General features: G+C 35.4%; 2 protein-coding genes across 2 annotated transcripts; one reads left to right on the top strand and one right to left on the bottom strand.

Moving 5' to 3' along the window:
• Positions 1 to 206: 206 nt before the first annotated feature.
• On the top strand, positions 207 to 18,498 carry LOC132173718 (methyl-CpG-binding domain-containing protein 13-like). The gene is made up of 7 exons (XM_059585302.1): positions 207 to 427; positions 2,533 to 2,772; positions 4,028 to 4,153; positions 5,592 to 5,687; positions 5,929 to 6,075; positions 16,390 to 16,453; positions 16,596 to 18,498. Exons 1-7 carry the CDS (start codon positions 344 to 346, stop codon positions 18,287 to 18,289), a joined length of 2,451 nt encoding a protein of 816 aa, XP_059441285.1. The 5' UTR covers positions 207 to 343; the 3' UTR covers positions 18,290 to 18,498.
• Positions 18,499 to 19,045: 547 nt separating this feature from the next.
• Positions 19,046 to 21,345, bottom strand: LOC132175685 (elicitor-responsive protein 3). The gene is made up of 5 exons (XM_059587707.1): positions 21,114 to 21,345; positions 20,474 to 20,539; positions 19,803 to 19,932; positions 19,450 to 19,564; positions 19,046 to 19,307 (listed from the first exon to the last, which is right to left on the bottom strand). Exons 1-5 carry the CDS (start codon positions 21,178 to 21,180, stop codon positions 19,233 to 19,235), a joined length of 453 nt encoding a protein of 150 aa, XP_059443690.1. The 5' UTR covers positions 21,181 to 21,345; the 3' UTR covers positions 19,046 to 19,232.
• Between the last annotated feature and the right edge of the window lie 2,451 nt (positions 21,346 to 23,796).

The following is a 23,796-nucleotide window of genomic DNA, read 5'->3' on the forward strand; positions in this document are numbered from 1 at the left end:
ATAAAAAAAAATGGCAACTAGCATTACACTTTTCCAAATTATTAAAAAAGTACCACAAAATTTCCTTGTCCGGTTAAGTGGGACAGCTCTGTTGTCAACGCACCTAACTCAAAGAGAATCTTCTTAACCTAATCGTTGAATTACAAACACGTGGCATCAGACTCATTTCACTCAATTAACACATACATTATTTAGTTTCACTCACAGTTTGCATTTCTCCCTCACCGTTTCACAAAGCAAAAGCCCAAAGCTGGCAGAGGCATTATCGATCGAGAGAGTGAGGATCGCCGAAGAAGTGTCACGTTCTGCCATCTTGTCAACGGAGACCTGGGATTCCGGCGACATGGTGGCCCGGAACTCGCCGGACTGGCTTCCCTCCGGCTGGGTCGTCCAATTCAAAGTGCAGAAAACCGGTCGCAAAATTAGGGTAATTTCTAACATTTCAGCTTAATTTTTGCATTTTTGTTCAACTTTGGGGGGTTTTAGTGCTTAATCGTTAAAATTTCGTACCTTTTGCAGCTGTATTTTACAGATGTATTTAATCACGACGATATTAATCGTTGAATGGTCGAGCTCTATGATCAAATATGTGTGCATGATTGCTTATCTTTAATGGGCCTATTGTTATTTTTGTATATTGGTGTAGACCATGGTGCTTTGTTTAGCTCATGCAATTTGTATAAGTTAGCTGCAATGGTTGTCATTGAGGGCTCCTCAAACGGGGCAGTTATAACCGCCCTGCTAACCGCTAACTGTTAACTCCTAACCGCTTTGGTAAGCAAAACCACTAACTGCATAGGGTAGTTGCGGTTAGCAGTTTTAGGGACAGGGCAAGGCAATAATAACTGCTAACCGCCTTCATATATATATATATATATATATATATATATATATATGCCTTCTGGGTATGAGGATAAACTGCTTAGCCCGTCAGGGATGAAAGCTCCCGGATTACCTGGTAACTGGTTTTGGCGGGTGGGGTCAGTTACCCGTAAGAGTTTGATTAACGGTGAGGATTGTTGTACAGTATGCGTTTGCGACATGCAATTAATCTAAGTAAAGTTCTCCTACGTTATATATATATATATATTAATTTTTTCATTTGTATTTGGATTAATGGATTTTGGCTATTTATGACTATGTATGTGAAATATATAATGTAGTATGTGATGTTTTGGGCTAAACCTTATTCAAAAATATTGGTTGGCCCAAAAAACATGTTTTTTTTTTCATCTTTTTTTGGAACAGTTTGGCTTGAAACCCTTAAAATAAGTCCAAAAAATAGGCAAATCCCATAAAATAAGCCCAAAAAATAGACCAATTAAAGGCTCAAAACATTTAAAAAGCCTAAAAGACCATATTAAAAAAGCCGATTATTGGATTGAATAACAGCTAACCGCCGGTTATAAAATAACCGCTAACCGTTTAGGCGGTTGCGGTTATTAAAAATCGATAACCACCCAAGGCGGTTGCAGTTATAGCCAATAACCGCCGGTTATAATTGTTTGAGCACCCCTAGTTGTCAATGTTGTTTTTTTTCGTGAGTGTTTGAAAATTTTCGCATGATGGAAGAAAAGGGATTGCATGCAGCTTATTGGAATATGTACAAGCAACCAAGACGTTTGATTGTGTGTTAAATAGGTTTGCATTTGGAATTGAGGAGCTAGTGCTATTTCTTAATTTGTGGTTTGGCTTAAATACACTAATGATCCTAGTCTGGTCGTTCACTTGCATGAGAAGCATGTATTGTTATGAGTTTGTAACTGTGAAGCGATTTGACGAAGGAAGATTTTTTTGCTGTTCGGAATTTTGGCGTCTTGGGAATCCATATCACCTTCTCTTGTCAATCGTTAGAGCATGGCAGGGAAAACCCAGATGTGCACACTTGCACAATTTTTAATAGGAGCGACCCGATAATCATGGAAGCTTGCTATACATGTTACTTGATTTTTCTTTTTGTTGTGGTTATTCAAATATTTCAAAAGGCTACTTCATTGGGTCTACTTCATGTTTGGCTACCAGAACTTAAAAAATGTAGACTTCTTTTCGTAAAGACCCCCCCTGACAAACAAGATCTTAATAGGACTATCACGGACAAATAATGGCTCTATGCTAGTATTTAGAGTTATAGTTGTGTGAGTCATTACTATTTTTTGCTACATGTTGTATATCTGTTTAATTGATCCACATGTGATGAAACCACTTTTCGTTTTGTTTTCATTTAGCCTTTATTTATGTTTACGACCTATAAGCTCTTTTCATTTGCTGAAAAGACAAAGGAAGGAAAATTAGGAGCCCTAATGTTATCTTGGAGTAATAGTTTATAAGTATCTTCTCTTTTACTTTGGCCTCTTGGCAAAGGAGCAATAAAGTTAGAATTGCATGGTGGCTTACAAGTAACAAAGGGAATAAGTAACTAAAGACCAAGAAAGTTTCAAATTGAAATGAAGAACACTAGGACCAATTATCTGGTCATGGAGCTGCTATGATTCTTATGATATATATATATATATATTTTTTCTGATTTTGTAGTTTTACACAAATTTGGAAACTGGGAAGAAGTTCTTCTCCAAGGATGAAGTTATCCACCATACAAAAGTTAGTAGCAGAAAAGGTAGAAGGCCTCAGCCATCTAATAGAAACACCAAAAGGCACTCTAGAAACAATCCTAAGGCAGTAAGAACCAATGAACATCCTGAATGGTTACCTAAAGGTTGGAATGTGGAGGTGAGAACCCGGAACAGTGGGCCAAAAATTGGAGCAAAGTACAAGGTATGATGTACATTTATTAAGTGATCTTTTTTCACTTGCATTGCATGGACTTCTACCATTTTATAACTTCAAACCCCAATCCCCTTCCTATGCATGGCAGATGCAATGTCAGGGAGCTTTGATGTTTTATGTCTACTATTTTTGGTTTTCTAATGCATCACTAGTGGCTGATTCTTTTCCTTGTATTGCCTTTATAGTTGGTTGAAATGAGGAATTTCTATATGCTACTAATCACGAATTAGCCATAAATTTAAAGTAGATAGTTGGCATATCACATGCCCATCAGCACGTGCATCAGGAAAGCAAATGTTCCATTTTTAAATTTATGGTAATTAATTGATATCTATTTGTTGGTAACAGTTATTTGATATATTCCTTTTTGATTCAAATTTCATTTATTTATTTACTTATTGTGCATATTGGTCTCTATAGACTCAAGAAGATAACTTTCAAAGATTATGCTGAAATTAGTCTTTCAGTCAAATTTTATTTTCTTCTCCTGTTCAAACACTTAATTGGAGACTTTTAACATTTTATACCTTGTATTTCCTGCAATATTCTTTAGTCCTACGAATTAGATATGGTATGATTGTATGATATATACTTTCAAAAAAAATGATTGTATGATATACAAAAATTCTCCCCTTGGCAAAGGTTCCTCCCTTGAGAAAGGTTCCAGCCCTACTAAAGGAATTGATGAAGATACAATTAGATCAGAGTTTTGGCAGTATCTTCTAGTGGTTTTGATGGATGCTATGTGCTAAACAATATCCTGAGTGATTTTTAAGATAAATTTTATTAGTGTACTATTACTGAGAAAGCTACATACTTGAGTATAACGTGATTCCATACTCTTTAATGCTGGGCCTTAATCTAATCTCCTGTCAAGATTTGTTGGTATGGTAAATTTCTAGCGATTGTTTACCCCTTAACAGTGCTCTGTTCAATCCCTATTCTGTCTGGAAATAATTCTTCAAACCAACTTTACCAGTTCATTATTAATTATAGGCATTTTAAATTTTTTATCAATGGAAACATTTGATAATATGAAAGTACTCTATTTTGTGAAAACAATTGTTTATTAAGAAAGTTTAGGACTCTTTCTACTTGTACTTTGCCAACCAGAGTCTGCTATACCTGGCCAGCCTTGCTCAAGTTGTAGAATGAGGTCATCTACATAGCATCCATCCTTGTGATGAAGTTCTTCGGAAATATTGGTCATTAATTTTTTCATGTGATTGCTTTCTTGTTGCAGTGTTATCTTGATCCATTGACCGGATGTAAATTCTATTCCAAGCCACAGGTGTTTCAATATCTCAAAACTTTAAAGCTGGGTAGTAGGACACCCATAAAGAGAAAACCAGATATTGGTCTGCCTTTGGTGAGCAAAGTTCATTCCCATAAATTTTCTCATGCATTCTTTTCATTTTTGTAATTTTTTTTACTGGATAGTGTTGTTCTCTCTCTCCTATAGAACATGTATTAGTAACAATGTTTTGTCAAATTTGGGAAGTTTTTTTTGTACCTTATAAAGTAGGTTCATCTTTAATGATAAATAATAGGGTTATATGAGAACATTTGTGAATACAAAAAGGTTTACTTTACAGACACATAAAGAATAAAAAGTGTAACTACGCAAAAATGTATGAGGCAACTCTAACAATGTTTTAAGGATCTCAGAAAACAAGCTAGGCAGCAGCAACCAAAGAAAATTACCATCCAAACCCAACTTAAACTTCAAACCACAAAAGTTCTTCTCAGAAAGAGCAAATACGGCTTTCATGTGAGCTTCTACTGTAGTTGTCCTTTCTTTTACAGGAAATCTCATTCCACTTTTTGTGAGCACCATCATATTATTTCTGCTTAGTTTGACTACTTTGTAATGACAAATATGATCCTTGACTCCAGAAAATATCTACTGCATTGAGGTTATATTTAGATTTTCCGGTTGATGTCTTGCCACTGGACCCTGGTTCGTGTTGATTTGGAAAGTTGTCCAGAATCTGTTTGCCCTCTTCATCCTGAAAACCACCAATTTGATTTTCCCCTAAAGTTATCTAGACTATTTTTCTCTCTCATCGTGAAACAAGTGATTCAATTTTCCCCATGGCCGATTGAAGTTGCTGTATGAGAGAAATTGCCATGGTGATACCCCTGTGGGCTGGAAAAAATTTCAAGGTAAAAATAAATTTATAACGTATTTTTTTTTTTGTTGCCTACTTGCCCCTACCAACAAAATTTTTTGGCCCTTGGCCCCTACCTATACTAATTTCTACCTTTGTCCCTGGTGATACCAAAAGTAAGCCCACAAAACTTCTTAATTGTTATAACTTAGTGTCAATATCTGTTCATTAATCTGAAAGTCCAGCTTGCTAATAAAATAAATAATGTTTCGGCTAAACCTGTTCCTTTAACTCCTTATTACTGCAAGGAGTTGTACATGGGAGATCTTACTACAGCACTTCTCTCATTGCTCTGAATGATCACCTGTGACTTCGAAAAACTCTCATCACACATGCACTCTATTTCTTCAATTTGTGTGAAGTTTACATTCCCGAGATATTCTTTTGCAGCCTTTCATTTCCCAAGGTAATCCATTTACTAGATCTAAACCCGAGGTGGTCCCGTGTCTCAAGACTAAAAAAGCACTTTGCACATCCAGACAAAAAGGCAACAATCATTAATGCACCATTAGCTAGGAACATTTGTTCCATAATATACAGAAGTTATGGTGTCATTTTATTTTGCATACATGTAAATTTATGTTAGTACCTTTAGTTAATCTGATATACATCTCTAATAATTCAAGTATTTTCTAGGTTGTAGTCGAGAAGTGTACAGCGGAGGATTTACCAGCAGGGTGGATAAAGGAAATCAAGACAAGAAAGAATGCATTGGGAATTAGAAGGGACCCGGTATGGAATCTTGTATGCCCATGTTTGGTCCAGTTGCAGGCATTTCTTCACCCTGTCCCTCTCTCTTCCTTCCACACACATGCACACACATTGAGGCGAATATGTATCTATTCCAATTGTGCATCCTGTCTAGAGTGACAGCACTGTCAACTAGGTGCAATTTATTTTTAATGACTTTTGTACTAAAGTTATCAAATTCCTACACAATATATGAATTTTGATTGGTACCTCCTTGCTACAGTATTACACAGATCCGAGAAGTGGATATAAGTTCCGCTCCAAAAAGGATGTTTTGCGCTATCTAGAAACCGGAGAGATTAGTAGAAATGCATTTAAACCAAAGGAAAGCTGCATCAACAATGAAGAGTTGATTAACGGTGAAATCTCAGTAAGTCTGCACCTGTGTTGCTGATATCTAAGGATAGAACATATGCATTGATTTCATTTAATAGCGAAACTTTGGCACTATAACATTGGATAGAATGTTAATTTTCTATTGACTTTAGAGAATGTTGGCAAAAAAAAAAAATTGTTTAGAACTTAGGAATAGGAAGAATATTAAATGGTATCTGAAACTCTTTTATCGAACTTTAAAATTTGTACTTACATTTGGATAAAGATTTGGAATGTCAACAATAATCAAAAAGGAAAAGAAAACATATATGGACAAAGCATTAGGGTTGTAGATACTTTATCATTTGGTGTCAAACGTTCATTTGCTGTAATGTTCAAACAAGCATTGAGTCAATGAACTCTAATTTAAATGGCACTTCTTTCCTGCATAAGAATGGAATAAAGGATTAGGTAGTGGGTTGAAGATCCTTTGGGTGCATGTATAACTTACTAAAGAAAAAAAAAAATTAAACAAACATTGAATCTAGTTTGTTGGATCTAATAGAGTATAATACATCATCATTTACCATCATTATAACTACATGTCCATTGTTCAGTTTAGCAATTCCTTCCTAAGTGGTTATAGTTGATATTAAGCTGGGCAACTTAAATGCAAATTTGTTTACAAAAAAAAAAAAAAACAAATTTGCATTTCACATTTTATAAAACTTTTTTGTTCCTTAAATATAAATGAATTAATTAATGAAATTCATAATATAATTTGGTGTCTAATGTGAACCAACAAAAAGGCAGAAATATAGGCTTTTTGAGTGAAAAATTAATTAAGTTAATTTACGTTACAAAGTCAACAGAGATTGTGAGCAAGTTTGAGCTCATTCTAGAAATTAACAAACCAAACTTGAACATAACAATGAGATCTGACTTAAGCTTGTGTTCAACTTGAGAGTAAAACAAAGCTGGAACACCTTATTGCTCAACTTGGCTCGGCTCGTTTAGTCCTACAAGTAATGTATTCATGATACCAGTCATGTCATTTATCTTTTTTATGCAATGGTGTCCCTAGTAATTTCAATTAATTCTGTATCAAATTTCTAAAACTTGTGATATTACACCTTACAATCCCTAGTATTTTCAGTTAACAATGAATGAAAAATCTCACATTGCATTAGAGAACATACCAATTTTCATTGATTAAAAAAGAAAAAATAGATCATTAATTAGCAATCTCTCTGTCCTAAAAGAGAATAACAACTTCTTTTATACCTTTAAGGCTGTGAGAAAACTATATGCATTTTCATTTTTCCAATTTCACCATATTATTTATTAAAAAAACCCTCCATTCATCTTGCTTAAAACTAGTCTCTATTTCTTTGTTTGTTACATTTAATTTGGCTAGTGCTTTTAGATTTCATTCTTTGATACTGTTACAGGTTAAATTTCAAGTATGTCAACTTATGTTGTTGAACTACTTTTATTTTATAAGAGAGGATTTATGTACTGCACCATGAGATACTATATAAATAAGACATTACCAGGAGGAAAACCCTAAGTTTTGGGTCTCACTCTCACACAAGCAATCTTTTCTTTTCCCTACTATCTTAGTTTCTTTTCTCTCTTTTTTTTCTTCCCATTATACTATTCGACTTGGCATCAGAGCAATCAAATCCTAGAAAAACCTACAAAAAAACAGTTTTTTTGACATTTTGTGGTGTCTGGCCGTTGACATTAGCCGTATGGATGTTAAGGCCAACATGGGCAGTAGGACTGCGTTAAAAAGCACATGGGCATTCTATGTGTCTTGAAGGTGGTCAATGAGTGGCGTCTGGTGGCATTCACGGACATGCTTGAAAACTTGACAACCATGGCCTTGGGATTGTTTCAGATCGGTGTCAATGCTTGATTTTGCTTATTAAGGATGTGAAAAGTGTCCATCGTCTTAGTCTAGGGTGTTCTTTTTTTTTTAAAAAAAAAAGAAATCTTGGGCTATGCTTGTTAAACATTTTGAAAAGTATTTGTTTCGTTTTTTTATTTGAAAAGCTTTTGATATATATATATATATATATAAATAAAAAAAAATTGATAAGTGTTTTTGGTACGGTTCACATTTGAAAAGTCTCTTTTGTGGGTGCCACAAAAGAAGACTGTTTGGTGAACTTTTTGAAAGTGTGTTGTGTTTTCAATGATATGAACATGCGTATTTTTTCAGGTGTGAAGCATGATTTATTATTTATTTATAAGTAGGGTGGCTGCATGGCCACCTTTGTCTTGTTGGGGTGGCTACTTGGCTACCACTGTCTTGTTGAGGCTAACCTGATGGGGTGGTTGCACGGTTACATTGTAACACTTCGGTCCCATATTAAAAAAATGAGTAGTCCACATAAAGTGGGTGATTTATAAAGACACATAAGTGGTAAGTCCCACATTACTTACTTATTAGGTGAAACTAGACTTTATGAGTGATTTTAGGAAAGTTCCAAATTAACTATTCATTTTTGGGTGATGTTACTAGCGTTTTTTCCTGGGTCGTTACAAATGGTATCAGAATCAGGTTGTAACGCCATGTGGTACTAGACCATTGCATGACATGGCCTTAACGAGGATGTCAAAGATTTAAGAGGGGAGTTTTTAACACTCCGGTTACATATTGGTAAGATGACTAGCCCACATAGAGTGGGTAGTTTATAAAGAGAGTCATGGGTGCTAAGTCTCATATTGTTTACTAGATGAAATTGAGCTTTGTAAGTGATTCTTGGGGAGTTTCAAGTTGACTAGTCTTTTGTAACGATAGTGCAAATGTGGCTATTGCTTTTTCCTCGGTCCTTACACACCCGCTCTTCCATTGGTGGTTGTCGTGAGGCAACCTTCCTATTTTTTAAAGCAATAAGTGTTTTGTGTTTTCAAAGATACGTAACCTGAACATGCATATCTTTCCAGGGTGTGGAGCCTGCCTTCTTATTGACAGTTGAGCTATTCATATCACAATAGTAAAATTGGATGGGCTTAACTGCCTTGCTTGTTCAGCGTCAACACTCTTATATGTTGAGAGTAAAGGAAAAATGGGATATTTAAATGGTAAGATCATTGAACCACCGCTGGATGGTCCTACTATAAATGGGAAGCTAAAAATTCCATTACTATGTCTTGGCTATTGCACTCTAGGCAACCATAGCCTAGCGAAGGACATTTATTTCTTCACACTGCAAAGGAAAGTTGGGATTTGGAAGTTTAAACCTATTCTTAAATGGTAAGATCATTGAACCACCGCTGGATGGTCCTACTATAAATGGGAAGCTAAAAATTCCATTACTATGTCTTGGCTATTGCACTCTAGGCAAACCATAGCCTAGTGAAGGACATTTATTTCTTCACACTGCAAAGGAAAGTTGGGATTTGGAAGTTCAAACCTATTCTAAAATGGATAATGCAGCACATATGAACTAAAATGTCAGATTCATGGAACAACCCCAAAGTGAGTGGTCTGTAGCTATGTATTTTCATAACTTCATGGTTTGTGGTAGGATTTGGATCATTATTAGAACTTCCAAACCAAGTGTGCAACAGATGCATAAATCCGTAGAATGATAGAAGAGGGTTGTATCTCTGAGTTCCTCATGGGTTTGAATTAAGAATATGATGTAGTTCGAGTTCAAATTATGTGAAAGGATCCTCTTCCTTCTTTAAGGGAGATATTTGCATATGTTCAGAATGAGGAGAGTCATAGTACTATGCTCCACTCCGCTTCATAGGAGCAATCTGCCTTAGTCACTGAATCTCAATGCACTAGTAAAGGAGATTACAAGAGTTGTGAATTGTGATGGGGGGAAGGTGACAAATACTACCCTAGACGACAAAGACAAGCTATTTTTGTGGTCACTGTAACAAGACAAGACAAGGCGTACTAGGAAACTTGTTGGAGACTTCATGGTCGTCCCATAAGAGGTAGAAGGCGTCTTTGAGGAGGTGTAACTTGGTCTTGTGCCAATAACATTTATATGGTAATGGCGACACTTTCCACACCTACTCCTAGCCCTACTTTAACACTAGTGCACTCAAAAAGGAAGAGGTAGACACTCTTCGTCGACTTATGGCTCAACATGAACAATCCACTACTGCATCCTCCTCACTTGTTCATACAAGTAATTTCGCCTTTGCTTTGAACGCATCGTCCACTAAATCTAACAACCCTTGGATCATTGATTCGAGGGCCTCCGATCATATGACCTTTTTATCTTCTTTATTTTCCACTTATAACCTTTGTTTCGATTGGAAAAAAGTTAGAATACTTATGGTTCTCTCTCACCTTTGTTTGGACCTTGTCATCGTTCTTTATATAACCATGCCACTAATCTATTGTATTACGCGTACTACCCTTGATTTGAATTGTAGATTCATATTTTATTCTCATTACTGTTTTGAGGACTTAGTTATGGAGGAGATGACTGGCGATGGTAGCTTGAGGGATGGTTTTTCCTATCTGGATTCTTATCCCAAGACTCATGGTTGGCTCAAACAGGCTTATCACACGGTACAGTCAAATGACTTTTGCAGCAAGAATTTGACTCTTAACATCAATGACCGAGGCATCCTTCGTTCTTTTCTTGTTGCAATGCATGCTTCCTTTATTTTTACATAATAATGTTTCTAAGAGTGTGGCTTTCTTTGTGTGGACGGTGGTTTTAGGAAAAATCCTCACTTTGGATAATTTACGGAAGAGGAATGTTATGGTGATGGAGTGGTGTTACATGTGTAAAAAATGTGGAGAATCCATTGACCATCTACTCCTGCATTATGAGGTTGCGACTGAGATATGGAATGTATTTCTTCAACTTTTTGGAGTTAGTTGGGTTATGCCGAGAAAGATGATTTGATTGTTTGGAGAGTTGGAGGAGACAGTTGGGTAATCGGCTTGCTTTGCACATATGGAGGCTAATTCCATTGTGTGTGATGTGGTGTCTATGGCAAGAACGGAATGCACGAAGCTTTGAGGATCGTGAGAGCAGCATGATTGAATTGCGGAAATTGGCGTTAACTGCTTTGTTCTCTTGGAGAGTGAATTGGCCTCAATCGCATGATTCTACTTTTTCTGATTTCTTAGAGTTATGTAATTCTTTTTCTAATCTGTAGGGGATACTTTGTATATATCTTATGTACATAGGTTGCGCCCCTCTACGCGTTTGATAATATATTTATTATTTATCAAAAAAAAAAAAAAAAAGTTTTAGTGTGAAATTTGTGAGCTGACCAAACACTATCGAGTCTCTTTTCCTCCTAGTACTAATAAAAGTTTTGAGCCTTTTGTTCTCATTCATACTCATGTTTGGAGCCTTTCCTAGTGGTTTCTTTATCTAGATATCGTTGGTTCATTTCGTTTATTGATGATTATTCTTGGACCACTTGGACCTATCAAAGGACAAATGTGATATGCTATTAGTTTTCCAATTGTTTTACAAAATGATTAAGACAAAATTTAATACCTCTATAAAATTTGTTCGTTCTGATAATGGGGGTGAATATCCATCTAGTAACCTTCGTACAAATTTTCGTCAAAATGGCATCCTCCATCAAACCAATTGTGTGAATACTTCCTAACAAAGCAGATTTGTTGGGTGGAAAAATCAGCTTCTTTTGGAGGTAACCCAAACCTTAATGTTTTCTATGTATGTTCCTAAACCTTATTAGGGTGATGCATACTAACCGCTGCATATCTTATCAGTCAGATGCCATCTCGTGTCTTAGATTTTAAAACACTTCCTCGCCATTATTTTCTTCCCAATTTGTTGTTCACTCTCGAGTGTTCGGACATGTTTCTTTTGTCCACCTCCATGCTCCAACTTGGAGTAAGTTGGATCCTCGAGTCCTCAAATGTGTCTTAGGTTATCATCCCACTAAGTCTTAGTCTTACAAGTGTTATCATCCCCTATCATAGGAGCATTTTGTGTCGGTGGATGTGATTTTCTTTGAATCACAATCTTATTTTCCCTCAGCCCAAACTTCTCAAAGTCAAAGAGTGAAGATAAGTTTCTAGAGAAATTTCCTTTACCTATTCTTGCTAATTTGTGAGAACATAAAAAGAGCCTCCTGCGAATGAATCGTCACCTTCACCGACTGATAAGCCATGTAGGCACCAATGGAGAAGTTAAGAGGTTACTTTAGACGGCAGAAGAGTAAGACCATTTCCTTTGCTCCTTGCCAAACATGAAACTCTGATCAAGGTAATTCTACTTCTATCTCAAATTTAAAATCTTCAGTATTTGTTGTCAGTGATATAGATCTACCTATTGCACAACCTAAGAGCATTCCTAGTAAACTCACCAAATTTTACTAGCCAAAACAGCCAAAAATCACTTTTCTCAATTTTAGCTATCAACTTTTTTAAAGCAATCCCAGCAATCACCATTTTAGCTATACACTTTTATTATTCTAATTACATATTATTTTTCAAAGATTTCTTTATTCTTTCTGACTATTTGTCTTATTCAAAAATCACTTTTCTCAATTTTAGCTATCAACTTTTTTAAAGCATTCCCAACAGTCTCACCATTTTAGCTATACACTTTTATTATTCTATTTACATATTATTTTTCAAAGATTTCTTTTTTCTTTCTCTAACATTTATATTTTTGAATGTTTGTCTTTTCCTAACGGTCATATTTCTGACTATTTGTCTTATTCTAATGTTCATATTTTTTAAAAATTGTATTTTCCTAACTGTCATATTTTTGAATATTTGTCTTATCATAAACAGTCATATTTTTTAAAATGTCTTTTCTTAATGGTCATATTTTTTAAAATTTGTCTTTTCCTAACGGTGGTGATCGATAGCTTGGCTTGGCTTTGTGTTCCTCTAGGTTCTCTTCCAACGTGAACGTTTGGGTGGGTTGAGAGTGAGAAAAAGAAATAAAAGGGAGAGGAAATAAGTTTTAATAATTTGTTGAGTCTATTGGGGAGCATTTTTTGTGACTTTTAATGATTTGGCTTACCAAAATCCTATTTTGGTGAGTCTACTAGGAATGTTCTAAAGAAGTTAAATGATGTACTCAACATCCACATCTAACTTTGTTTCTTATCTCGTTTCTTTGTGTCCAAATTGTCTTATTTGTCTATTCGTCAAAATTTAAAAGAAATAAGTGACCCAAAGTAGAGGGAAGCAATGCAGGAAGAGATGAAAGCCCCTCACAAAAGTAACACTTTGGATTTCATTGAATTGTATATTGCAAAAAAGGTTGTTCGATACACATGAGTATTTACAGTAAAACATGAGACAAATGGTTTTGTAGAAAGATACAAGACCAGATTGGTTGCAAAAGGTTTTACACAAACCTATGGGATAGACTATGAGGAGACATTTGCCCTGGTAACAAAGATGAACTCTATTTGAGTCCTACACTCGTTGGCAGCAAATTTATATTGGTCACTCTACCAACTTGATGTGAAAAATGTATTTCTTCATGGAGACTTAGAAGTATATATGGAAGCATTCTATGGACTGAAACAATCTCTTAGGGCATAGTTTGAGAGTTTTTTCTGCACTATGCTTATAAACAAAGTGGAGCTGATCATACACTTTTCATCAAGAATTCTTTTCAAATAAAGGTATCTGCTCTTATTGTTTATGTAAATGATATTGTATTTATAGGAAATAATGTTGAGGAGATACAATGATTAAAAAATTATCTTGCCAATGATTTTGAAATAAAAGACTTGGGCATTCTGAATATTTTTTAGAAATAATTACCTTCCCCCCTCCAAACTGCCACTCATCTACACATTTCCCCCGTGAATTTTCACTTGTCACACTCAACTTCCTTGAACTACCATTTTCTTACAAAAAATTGTGTTGTTAGTCAAAATGGTTAAAAGAATGTAAAATGATGAAAATACCCTAAGAAGGAAAAAAGCCACCAAAAGAAAAGAAAAAAGTCATCCTAAGGGTGGCTAAACCACCCCAACACCTGGGGGTGGTGGCTGGACCATGGGATATTCTTACATCATCGGATTTGAAGCGAGATGAGGTCGTATTGCATCTAAACAAGAAGGTAGGATGAGAAATCAATACATACAATACACAATCAATCATTGTAAACCCATTTTCACAAAATATATAGATCTGAGAGAGAAAAAGCTGAACTTGATGAAAAACGTCAGAGTGATTTTTGTTCTTCACTTTTTGTTGCCTTTGGCACAAATCAGGGTATATTCCTAATTAGTTTTTGTTTGTGTTAATGCATATTGTTTAGATTGACCTATGAAGTATCCATGGGTTTGGTGCTCTGTATCAGAAGCTGGGGTTGGGTTGTTGTGGTTTGGATGATGGGGAGAGAGGGTTATGGATGACACAGAGAGAGAGAGGGTTACTTTGGCTTGGGTTTTAGAGTGTCATGCTTCAGATCTGATGATGTAAGATTCAGTATCATCGTCTCAAACAAAGTATTTCAGAGAGAAAAGTTAGTGATCTTTTACGTTGATTCTTTGCTTTATTTATTTACCAAGAAACCGCAGGAAGAGAAAAAGAAAAACTTTGATTCTTACTAAAATCCGTTTTGTTTCCATGCAACCAAATAGAGCATTAGTCTAACCTCTGTAAAGATAAAATTGAAAGAGTAGTACTCAGCTTGATTCCTAGTATTATGTCGATCTTGATTTTGTATGAAAATATTGATTCTCTTTTGTTGCAATTCGATATATTGATATTTTTTTTCTTCTTTTGGTAAGCTTTGTTTCCTAATTTTCTGTTTAGAAAACCGAGAGAAAGAAATGGAACTGAATGTTTCCTTATTTTTTATTTGAGGATATTTTTGTCATTTTATGTCCAAAAGATTTACATTCCGTTTGATTTAACGATCTTGACTAACAGAGAGGTTTTTTGCCAATAAATGACAATTTAAGACAGTTGAGTGTGACAAGTGGTAGTTCATGGGGCTATATGAAATAAGTGGTCATTTAAAAAAAAAGGGGAGGTGGGGGGAGGTAATTAACCCTAATTTTTTAGCTATTGAGGTGACCAGGTTGAGACATGGCGTATTTGTTTCTCACCAAGAATATGTTATTGATGCTCGGGTTTAAAGCTATTGATAATTTGGTACAGTCGAATATTCAGTTGGGTGAAAGTAGTAAGAGTCCTCTAGCAGAAAATGGGCAGATATCGGCAAATTGGTTGGCAAGTTGATTTATTTGGCTCATACTCATCCAAATATTACATATGCAGTTAGTGTGGTGAGTTAGTTTATGCATTTGCCACAAGAGTCTTATCTAGAGGCAGTCTAACAGATCCTTCGCCACTTATAATCTGCCCCTAGTAAGGGTTCGTTTTTTTTCTCGACATCACTTGAAGATAGGAGCTTACACAGATGTAGATTGGGTTAGATCAGTTATGGATCGATTTTCCACTTTATGATATTACACTTTTGTGGGAGATAATTTAGTTACTTAGTGTAGTAAAACAGCAGTATATGGTTGCTAAGTCCAGTGCAGATGCAGAATTCAAAGCCATGACTCATGTAGTGTTGGAAATATTATGGTATAAAATATTATTGAAAGAACTTGGGTTTGACTAAAGATTCCAAGAGACTGTATTGTGATAATAAAGCGAGCCTTAACATTGTTTACAATCCAATCCAACATGACCGAACTAAGCATGTAGAGATTACAGGCATTTTCTTAAGGAAAAATTGTGATCAGGATTAGCTTGTACACCATATGTAATGTAAAGATAGGAGAACAACTTGCATATATTCTAATGGAGGGAGTTTTGAGTAATGTCTTTCACACAATTTTAAGTTGAGAATGCGAGATATTTTTGCCTCAACTTGAGGGGGAGTGTTGTTGAACTACATTTATTATATGTTTTATGTTTATGTTTATGTTATTTTATGAGAGGGCATTTATGTACTTGCTACCGGAGACGCTAATATAAATAATAAATTACCAGGGGGATAACCCTGATGTTTGGGTCTCACTTTCTTACAAGCAGTCTTTTCTTTTCCTTACTCTCTCCTTTTTTCTTCTATTGTACTATTCAACTCTTTATACCTACTAAACGATATACTTATCCCATCCGGTAAACAGTTGGCTGTGAATCTCATTTAATTCATTCCCTTTTACCTACTTCCACAAACACCAAGAGTTTTTGTCCATAGTTTCTTTAATATTCTGAATACCGAGATCCCCTGGATCAAGTCTGATTCTCATATACTGCAACTATAACCACGTGGATATGACTGGCTATATGCAAATCATATTAACCTTATTGAACACTTCTCCATTTTATTGTGTTTTTTGGGCAGTTTAGACATTATTCCGGAGGAAGATTTTGATTTTATATTTGCCTTTTTTTTTTGGGGTCTTATAGCCATCAACTGCAGCTAAAAGGCAGAAATTAAATCCCCCAGCAGCTAGACAGAGGCCTTTTGCAGGTGAGAGATCATAGATGATGAACACTTCTCGTAGCATGATTCATCAATTATACTAAAAGTTGATCGAAGTCAAGAGGAGTTCAATAATGAACCAAATTATTTACTAAACTGCATTTCTTCTGTGTCGAACTTTTTACTGCAGGTAAGGGAAGTTCTGACAAGGACAGCTTGGTATCGGCAGAAGCCAAGAGCTCAAGGAGAGGGCGAGCAAGTAAAGTATCTGCTGAACAGAGGGTTGCTTTTGCTCCCACAGCTGAGATTGTCATAGGCAAGCATTCAGTGGGGGATACAATTAAAGAGTCTGCTGAAACGATGGAAAATTCTAATCCAGGGAGGTCAACATTGCCTAAAGCTGATGGCCCCAAGAGAAAAGGTCGACCAAAAAGTCTCCCTGCCAATGATGAGCGTGTTTTAACTCCTGTGGTTGATATCCTGCAGGAGAAGAATGGCCTTGAGAATATGAAGGAAAAAAGTCTCCCTGCCAATGATGAGAGTGTTTTAACTCCTGCGGTTGATATCCTGCAGGAGAAGAATGGCCTTGAGAATATGAAGGAAAAGAGCACTAGGAAAAATCAGATTAACTTAAACAAGTCCAAGAAGAAGAAAGAGTTTAACATGCCTTGCCGATCTTCGAAACGGCTTGCGGGGCTTGAACCTGAGCAGGTTGTCAACTCTGTTCGCAGTCAACAAGCTTTTCGAGTTTCAACTAGGAAGTTTAGTGAAAGTGGAGCTGGTCCAGATGCAGGATTGGCTCCATGTAGTTTGTCAAATGGAGCATCTGAGCAGCCCAAAGATGGGCAAGAAACTGTGAATGAACATCATGCTTCTAAAGACTTGAACAATCCATTACATGGAGAGCCATCAGAGAAGAGCAAGAGGCCTCTCGAAAACCAAGCTGCTTCCAAAGAGCAACTGGAGGTGCTGGAAACCGAAACAATGGATGATGAGAAACAAGAACAACCCTACTGTCCATTTGTGAATTCTTGGTCAGATCCATGCCTAGAATTTGCAATCAAGACTCTTACAGGTGCATTGCCACTGGAGGACACTACTAATAACAGGCCTGTTGAGATCCCGCAAAACGAGAATGCTCTTGAGGGTGGAATAAAAAAGAGCAGCAATAGAACCCGGGTTAATGTGAAGAAATCTAAGAACAAAAAAGAGCTTAAAGTACCGCCTCGGTCTTCAGGTCGACTTGCTGGATTTGAACCTGAGATGGCGGCCAATTCGATTTCCAGTAAACGAGCTCTTCAAAATGCAAGTAGAAAGTCTCATGAAAGTGAAGCCATTCCACCTGTGGTTTTGGCAGATGGACCATCTCAGCAGCTTGAGGCTGGGCTAGCCATGGAGCCTGCGGCACATCATACTTCTACAAACTTAAATACTCCAGTACTTGGAGAATCATCAAACAGGAGCAAAGAGCCTCTTGAAGCCCAAGTTGTTTCCAAAGAGACACCTCAAATGCCTCAAAGTGAAATAATGATAGAACCACAGTTCTCCTTTCCTTTCGGGGATTCTTGGTCAGACCCATGCCTAGAATTTGCATTCAAAACTCTTACTGGCGCAATACCCGTGGAAGATAATTTGGCAATTCAAGGAAGCTTCCAGGAACAACTTGATATCTCTCACGCGCAGAGGGATAGTAGTTTGGCATTGCCAGATTTTGGCTTACCCAGCTCTTTCCAAAACGACATTTCGTTCAATTTTGATTCAGCAGAAAAACCTGTGTCAGGACATGAGCCTGGAAATGTGAGCTTGCCAAGTTGCAGTGGAGTTGGTTCTCAACAACCTTGCTTGGAAGGCAATAAGGATCTCCATGGAAATGTAAACTCCTAGAAGAAAGGCAGCTAGTTATCTGAGATAGTTAGTAGAAATCTGCCTTTCGCTGTGTGTATTTTGTAATATTTGTAACTAGGGCTTGATGCTCAGTGTCATCTGCTTAGAAGATCTAGGGGCAAAAGCAAAAACAGGGAGGATTTTAGTCACAGCTGTTGTAACATTGTTTCTTTTTCATTTTTTAGCAGAAGTTTCAATGGAGAATTAGGCGCCTAATCTAAACTCGTAGCAACACAACGGTCCATGATTCCCAAAAGAAAAACCCATACATGGCACAAAGTCAAGTTTTTAAAATGATTTTGGCCCAACGCAAACTGGTCAGCTAAAAAGTGTGGCTCAAGCCTCAATTGTCTTATCTTGACATCAAAGATAGGGCATCACTTTTAGACTTACTTTGCGACTCGGTGGGCATTTTGTTTTATTGCATCTAAGAATATATATAATGTTACGTCATTTAAATGACAGTATATTATACTACACTTTTATCCCATTTTAATTTTACTAGGTTGACATGATAGTGCCTAGTAATTCTTATATATATATATATATATATATATATATATATATATATATATTTTCAGATTGATCTAAAGGTTATTATAACCTGCCACGTTAGCATAGCGTGATAAAGTTGTATAGATTTCTTTTCGTAAAATCTAATCTAATCCATGAAATAAAGAGAAATGTTATATGCAACAACTTTTCTATCATTTTCAATCACAAAACGTTGCAATATGATGGTTAGTCACATATATGTATTCAAACCATCAACTTTTGTATTCAAACCAGGAGCTTTGTCAAATCTCAGCATCATCAAATAGTTATTGAATCACAATCCATCAAGCAGGGGATAGGGAAGCTGAAATCAATCGAACAAAGTAGCCTATTTATTTCAATTCCCAGATCATAGTACTTATAGAAAAAGCTGCTGAACATTGCTTGATCATTCTCTGTATGCAGACTCTTTCCATCCACCATAGCTTTCCTCTTCCACAGGCAAATCTCGGCCACCGTGAACCTACGATGAAGAGCAGCCAACATAGATTTTGATTATTATCATGCCATTACACTCAACATGTAGTGAGATAAGTTTTGTTCTACATTAAAGGAGATAGATTATGATGCTGATTAAACAAAAGCTATAGAAAGAAGAGGATTACCACAGGAGTGAAAGTGAGGGCAACTCTAATCTCTCCACGAAACTCTTCATCCTTTACTACGTTGTATGCTGTTGGAGGGAGGCTTCCTTCCATAAACAAAGGCTCTAGTGAAATGCTGCAAGGATCATAAAAACAAATAAAATCTTGGTCTTGAATGCTTTTAAGAAATTAATTTCATCAAAATGTCAAATATTGATAACCAAATTATCTCTATTTCCATGATTATTAGTATAATAAGGGTGGTGTATGTGCTTCAAGGATTGATTGGTTCTTGCTCACTCAAGTGGTGATTGTATAACACGAGTTAAAACTTTTACGACAATTGGTGATTTAACAAAAACTGATACACTCACTTAGCTTCTCCCACAAAATCATCGCCAGTACCAGCATCACTGTCCATTATTTTTAATGTGAGTTCTGAAACAACATCATCCGAAATGGTGAAGACAAAATTCTCATTCCAATCTGGTTCAGTCCCTTTTCCTGCATGAATCATTTATCAAAAATACAGAACAGAATCCCCATACTAAAGGACATGAATATAACACTCGTTTTGTAATTAAACATTTTTTTTTTAATCTATTTAGTAGAATGCTTGTTATCATTCACCAATAGAAACACTGTTGAATATTTGTTCATGATCAGCCACAGAAACGTGAACATATAATAAGAATAGTGTGTTTTGCCCCGAGATTTAGCAGGCTAAATCCATGTTTTTTAAACAAAATCATAAAAAGTGTCATATTTGAGAGTACGTTTGAAAATAATCTCAGTTCGAAAACATAAAAAAAAAAATCTAAATCTTGTGAAATAATCAAGGAGTTCGTTTTTCAAAATGCACGACTTTAAAGGCTAAATTCACCAAAATATAGTTTATATATATAGGTTTTATCAATTGCTTAACTTTTTTAAAATTACGTTTTTATTAACTATATTTTGAAATTATTAACTTTTTTTAAATCGCACGGTTTAAAACCTTCAAACCAAACCTATAGGAAGAAACAGAGCTGAACAGAGAGCCTACCCGATGCAACACTGCTTTTTTGCTCTTGAGTGCGGCAAATGAGGATGACATAAGGATCCATGTCATCTGTCATATACATTTAACATCAAACATACTTTAATTAGTCATCATAAACGATATTCCTCAATCGTCAGGATCTTTAGATGGGTCTCGCCAATGAAACTGTTTTAAACAGAAGTAATTGAAAAAAAGAATTGCAATAATAAGGGTAAAAAATATTTTTCAGTGAGACCAAAAGGAAAAAGAACAGTTTTTCGATTTATAAAAGGTCAAAAGACCTGTCATTTTGCCGTACGTGGACTTCAGAAAGATATATATACCAAATATTTTCTTGAACAATCACATCTATTACAGGAAAAAATAGTTATTTGATGAACATCATCATCATAATCTTATTATTCTTTAAATTGTCCTCGTCCGTGCATCATTCACATAACTACGTAAAAATCATTTCATACAATACAAATTAAACATGATATATTCAACGGTGTTTTCTTCAATTTCATCCGTTTTCTTGCCTACCAAACAGAAACAGAGTCCAGATCTTAAAAGTTAAACCGAAAGGACAATAAATCAAAAGGGTCAGCTCCAAACCGATCAAAACTGGAAATTCAAAAGAGAAAATTGAGATCAAACTTACTGAGATAATCGGTGTTTTCGAGTCCCTTAGCACTAACAAGAAGGACTTCGAGGGTTCCTTGAGGCATTTTTGGAAATTGATAGGGACAGATCCGCGAGAGATTGAGACCAAAACGAAGACGATGATGGAATCTGATCGCTGCGCCTGTCTCTCTCTTTTCTCTCAGAATATCTTACGAGAAACATGAAAAATGTCAGACAACGCTACGTAAATACGGGCGAAGCAAACCGGTCCGAGATGAACCGGACCACCCAGGTCGTAGCCGAGGAATTAGGACGCGTTTCAAAGGGAATGGACGGTGTGGGAGCCACAGGCGCAGGCTTTGCTGCGGTTGAGCGGCACGTGGACCATGTGTCAAACGTATGGTCAACCACGTGCTGCTAATGTGGCCCGGCCCATTCTGAGTTGGACTTATTAAAAAAAAAAAGGTAATTTTCTCTTAACTTACAATTACAAATATGGGTTTGACACGATTGGATAAAGAGTTTCTTCTAACTAAAATTTGGGTCAATTTGCATATAAAATAATATAGAGGATAAAATTGAAAATAAATTTATTTAAAAAAAATATGTGCTTCTCACATGTAATTTAAAATGCACTTGCATCTTACGTGTAAATGTATATATGACATTTTTATATGCTAGGGAGGTTTAAGGAAGTTCCGACGTGATTACGCTCCTCTAGATTTCAAGAAATGCTATTATGCTACACGCTCACTTTTCAAATTTTAAGTGCACACTTTCTTACGTGACACCAAAAATTATTATTGGATCAAAAAAGTAATGATGATTTTTAGTGTCACATCAAAGAGTTCTAATTACTATTTTTAATTAAATGGTTCAAATTTGAGTTCAATTTACAATTCAATGAGATACAATGAATTAAGGGAAGAAAAAAAAGTGACAGATTCCCTAAATATGATAACTTTAAATGGAAAAATCTTTCTCCAAATTTATTAAATGTCAATATATCTTTAGAATATGTGATTCTCCTTTGTATTTTTTATATGATTAATAGAATATATGGCAATTGTCATTAGAGCATATGATTATTACATGAGTTTTAAAAATTTATGTAAAAATTACACGTTTTAAGGATAAGTGTCAATTTAATATACTGAATTAGAATAGTTTATTCCAACGTTATTTGGACGAAACATAAATTAGATTGAAAAAAATTCTTTTAATCCAATTTGGAAATACAAAATTCCAATCTAATGGCGGGATACCTAAACTAATTATAGACTAAAATTGTAATTTGTAACATTACTCTTCTCAAAAATGGTGGGATACCTCTAATCTTCCTGGTCCAAGAAATTGACTGGTCATCATTTTCCAATCCATTTCAAAACATTTTTTTTTTTTTTTTTTTGGTATTTTGATAGGATGGATTTTATTAGCACAAGACAGAAAAGGACGGCAGCCCAATCATACGCGCATACACAAATGGGCTGACGCCCTGATCGGCATATTCATTATTGTGTGAGGGTGATGTGGAATTAGAATTCCTACGGTCCATCTCACTAGCAGGCCTGAAACCTTGATGAGCCCCCCAAAAGCGCTATAGTAGTCGTAGTTTCTTAGCTTGATTGGAATTGCATTGAGAAATAATTTTTTTGTTTATAAAATAAAGGGTAAATATATCATAAGTCCTTGAGTCAACGCGCTAAAATTTTTATCTCCCTAAGTTTTTTTTTTAAAATTTACTTGTTGGATCAATCGAAATGCCAAGAAAATTCCTACCGTCAAAATTGTTTAACTGACATTAGATTAGTTGAAACGCACTGTTTTGCCACGTCAGCATTATAATTTTTTATTAATTTAATTTTAAAAATTAAATAAAAATTTTTTAAAAAAATTGAAGGGGTGGGTTTGGCCAAGCCTTCAATTTTTTTTAATTAATTTATTTATTTGTAGAATTAATTTTTAAATTAAATTAATAAAAAAATTAATATGTTGACGTGGCAAAACGGTACGTTTCAACCAAGCTAACGGCAGTTAAAAAATTTTGATAGTAGGAATTTTCTTGGCATTTGGATTGACCCAGAGAGTGAACTTTCGAAGAAAAAAAACTTAGGGAGATAAAAAATTTAGCGCATTGACCCAAAGACTTATGATATATTTACCTTCAAATAAACTTAAAAGAACTTTTTAAAAAAAATGTCATTTTTAAACTTCTCTCAAAATGTAGTTTTTGGCTTTTCTAGAGCAAAAGCAATTTTAAGGTCCTTAATGTAATCCCAAACAAGCTCTTAGCACACTTAATTCTAAAAAAAAAAAAAAAAATCATGTCAAAAATCAATATTCAAACAGTCATTGCTGTTTTTATTTTTGTTCCTAAATTGTTGAAAAAGAAATGCTACATGCAATTTTAACTGTACACTCTCAAGTGACGTGACAATGCAAATTATTGTTGAATTTTGAATAGATCACTATTAAATTTTCGATCTAATAATAATTTTTACTGTTTCGTCAAAAAGTGTACACATAAACATTTATGTAGCATTTCTCTTTTTCAAAAGACGAGGATAAAGTAAGCGGATTTAGATTTTCATCAATTATTGGTCTAGATTGTAGCAATTTGGACGTGTATTTTGAAAGGGTTCTCATAGGACACCTGCAGGCAAGCAAGTAGGCCCTATAAAAGTATCTTTCACAATTGCAAATTCACAGTAAGTATCGAT

The sequence above is a fragment of the Corylus avellana genome, chromosome ca3 (genome assembly GCF_901000735.1).
Source record: "Corylus avellana chromosome ca3, CavTom2PMs-1.0".
In the NCBI taxonomy this organism is placed as follows: domain Eukaryota; kingdom Viridiplantae; phylum Streptophyta; class Magnoliopsida; order Fagales; family Betulaceae; genus Corylus; species Corylus avellana.

Excerpts from the sequence above, each read along its gene's own strand:
- LOC132173718 (XM_059585302.1), top strand. The coding sequence starts at position 344 with ATGGTGGCCCGGAACTCGCCGGACTGGCTTCCCTCCGGCTGGGTCGTC. Across the intron at positions 428-2,532 it reads AAACCGGTCGCAAAATTAGG|TTTTACACAAATTTGGAAAC; the intron begins GTAATTTCTAAC and ends CTGATTTTGTAG. Across the intron at positions 16,454-16,595 it reads TAGACAGAGGCCTTTTGCAG|GTAAGGGAAGTTCTGACAAG; the intron begins GTGAGAGATCAT and ends TTTTTACTGCAG.
- LOC132175685 (XM_059587707.1), bottom strand. The coding sequence starts at position 21,180 with ATGCCTCAAGGAACCCTCGAAGTCCTTCTTGTTAGTGCTAAGGGACTC. Across the intron at positions 20,540-21,113 it reads CGAAAACACCGATTATCTCA|ATGACATGGATCCTTATGTC; the intron begins GTAAGTTTGATC and ends TGTATATGACAG. Across the intron at positions 19,933-20,473 it reads AAAAAGCAGTGTTGCATCGG|GAAAAGGGACTGAACCAGAT; the intron begins GTAGGCTCTCTG and ends TGATTCATGCAG.